General features: G+C 34.6%; 2 protein-coding genes across 2 annotated transcripts in view; one reads left to right on the forward strand and one right to left on the reverse strand.

The window, feature by feature from the left end:
• Nucleotides 1-956, reverse strand: part of LOC118741438 (HIG1 domain family member 1A, mitochondrial) — a gene marked incomplete at its 5' end in the record, with an annotated part of 3,075 nt that extends 2,119 nt beyond the window's left edge. Inside the window, 1 exon segment of the mRNA XM_036473413.1 lies at nt 857-956. Within this exon segment, the coding sequence (XP_036329306.1) occupies nt 857-950 (94 nt within the window).
• Nucleotides 957-2,041: 1,085 nt separating this feature from the next.
• Nucleotides 2,042-2,700, forward strand: part of LOC118741418 (ATP-dependent DNA helicase 2 subunit 1) — a 4,638-nt gene continuing 3,979 nt past the window's right edge. The window contains exon 1 of the mRNA XM_036473403.1: nt 2,042-2,694. Coding sequence (XP_036329296.1) covers nt 2,150-2,694 — 545 coding nt within the window. The 5' untranslated portion in view covers nt 2,042-2,149. The remainder of the gene's footprint in view (nt 2,695-2,700) is intronic.

Raw genomic sequence — 2,700 nt, forward strand, 5'->3', positions numbered from 1 at the left:
TTTTTTTAAAAAATACAAACTATTGCTTTAGGAAAACTGTAGATTGTTTCTTGCCGGGTATAATATTAGAAACATGTGAATGTGAATCACTCGAACATCAGCTGTCTAGGTGCCATAGACGAATAGAAATAAAAAAATATTTGCAATAGCGATAAGAAACAGACAGCTGAAGTGAATTTTGCACAGCAACATTAGCAATTTATAAAAAATAAATAAAATGACAATTTGTAAATGCAACTTGTTAAGACTAGGTATGCACTTTAAATATGCTCCTAAATATGTATGTATATGAAAATAAAGAGGTAATTCCCATTTCCTTTGCACGGTCAATCCGTTACATCATCAATTTGGCGTCGATGCGAAGCTACAATATAGAAGAGGGAGTGCAAGCTACTTCATCATATGTTAGTTAAGACAAATAGTTCCCGATATGAAATAAATAACTTTCAGCTTTCTTTGAAGTTATTAGTTTAAACAGAATAATAAAAACTCTGAAAGTGCAAAGTATTACATCTTTTATAGGCTATGCTGGAAAGTATTGTACAAAACTCTTTGAAATGTGAATAATATTGCACATTCAATTATCGCCTAGATCTGGTGGCGGCGGATACACACACGCCAATGTCACTAAGTATTGCCAAGGTCAAGTGCACGCATCTCTACTTCCTTCAGTTCTGACCCCGAATGGAAAAATACCCAAACAAAAAAATTTTCTGAATTTCACAGCGCGTGTATTGCTGACGTCACAACGTATACTTCGTAGTTGTGGCAGCGAGGTTGTGCAATTTCTTCCCGTCAATGCTTCCCTAGCTTTAACTATTGTTAATTACATAAAACTTTATGAATTTCTACTTACCAATAACCATGAATGGTGAATCCTTTACCTTCCGGGAAAGTTTGCCGCCCTGACTTTCGTCACGCGAATCTTCAAAGTATGATTTTGAGCTCATTTTTGTTTATTTTCACTTTTGCTTAGGTTTAGAAGAATTTACTTAAGCAATTTTCTGGTTATCCACCGTTCAATTTTTTTAATTTTCTTTTTATTTGATTTTTAAACACCACCTTTCTTTGCAATTTTACGTTTTCCCTCTTTTGCAACGATATCCAACCTTTCGCGATGATAGTCGATTAACTATTGAAAGAAATATACGTTAAGTGTATTTATATGTATATGCAAAGTGTGTAATTTCTTTTAGATTGAGCACATATATTTGTGAGGGCTACATAAAACTAAATAGTAGATATGTAAATTATGCAAAATTTGGTGTTTCAAATAAAGTACTAGTATATTATTTAATTATTTAAGTAATATATGAATTAATCGATTTTGAATGCATTTCGATAGTTTGCAATGAAAAGTGCCACCATTTGAAAACCAGCTGGTTTTACAGGGTTATATATATAAAAAATAATTATCAACTGAAAAGTTTCACTACTATGGGGTTTCACACACATTGCGGAAATTTTAAGAAATTGTAAATTGGTAATAATGAATTTTCTTTTTAGCTATATTTTACGACCAATTATAGGCCACCGCGTGGCGAATATAACTCAATTCGCCATACACAATACAAATATTTTTAAAAAATATGAAATTTTAAAGAATTTTAACAGAAATTGTATATCTACCTTCATTTTTATCCGCGCACATCTACACTTTATGGAAATTAATCAAGTATGACGAAATTCGAACGTACACAACACAAATCAAAATTTTTGGTTTTTATACTGACGGTTTATGAGACCGCCTGTACATGCATAAAACGTCGAAAGACAATTTTAAATCCTTTTACAAAACTAATTTTAAATTGGCAATTTTTGCCCCTTTTCGACCTGCAACATAGTTTTCTCAACAAATCAGCACAAAAAATCTATAACATATTGTCGGCCCCCGTACTCGTCCAAATTGTGTTGAATCGTGTTCAGAGATTCAAAAATTCGAAGTTGATATACAAGCAATTTTTTATACCCGCACTAATAGGGCTGCTATTCATAAATTTGTTAAAGGTTTTTTATACGACACACCCTGCGTATTGCTTTTATCAACAACAATAGAATTTTGCTTTGTAGCCATCAGCTGTTGTTTCGCCAGGAGCCCGCTTTTAAACAATTTCGCAACATTTTAAATTTAGAGGTACTTATAGAAATAATGGCAAGCACAAGCTCGTCGAGCACTACAACACAATGGAATCCGAATTATGATGTTCTTATCAGTGACAGCGAGGACGATGATGATGAGACCAAACCAAATTATAAAGGGCGCGAGGCACTCATTTTCGTGCTTGACGCCAATCTCTATGAGGAATACGAACGGTTTTCAGAAGCATTGGATATTGTACGCAAGGCCCTAATTTCGGGATTGCTGGTGAATAGCAAGGACCTAATTGGCATCGTATTTGCAAATACAGCGAAGAATACAGATCCTTACGAGGCAAGTAGTTTGGATAATATTGTAGTACCGCAGAATTGTGCTGTGTTCTTGCCGCTACGTGAGCTGTCCAAGTCGATAGTAGAACATTATTTGCGCTTTATGGAGACTGTTGAGCAGGAATTTGGCGCCGATTATGGTATAGTGGGAAATGGTGGAAATAGTGACTTTTCTGCAATGCTGCGTCTGTGCATAAACCTTTTCGAAAACGCAGGATATAATCTAGTTTCGTCTACTTTGGTATACCTAACTGATAGAGCAACACCGCATCC

The sequence above is a fragment of the Rhagoletis pomonella genome, unplaced genomic scaffold (assembly GCF_013731165.1).
Source record: "Rhagoletis pomonella isolate Grant_MI unplaced genomic scaffold, Rhpom_1.0 Rhpom_scaffold_00001, whole genome shotgun sequence".
NCBI classification, from domain to species: domain Eukaryota; kingdom Metazoa; phylum Arthropoda; class Insecta; order Diptera; family Tephritidae; genus Rhagoletis; species Rhagoletis pomonella.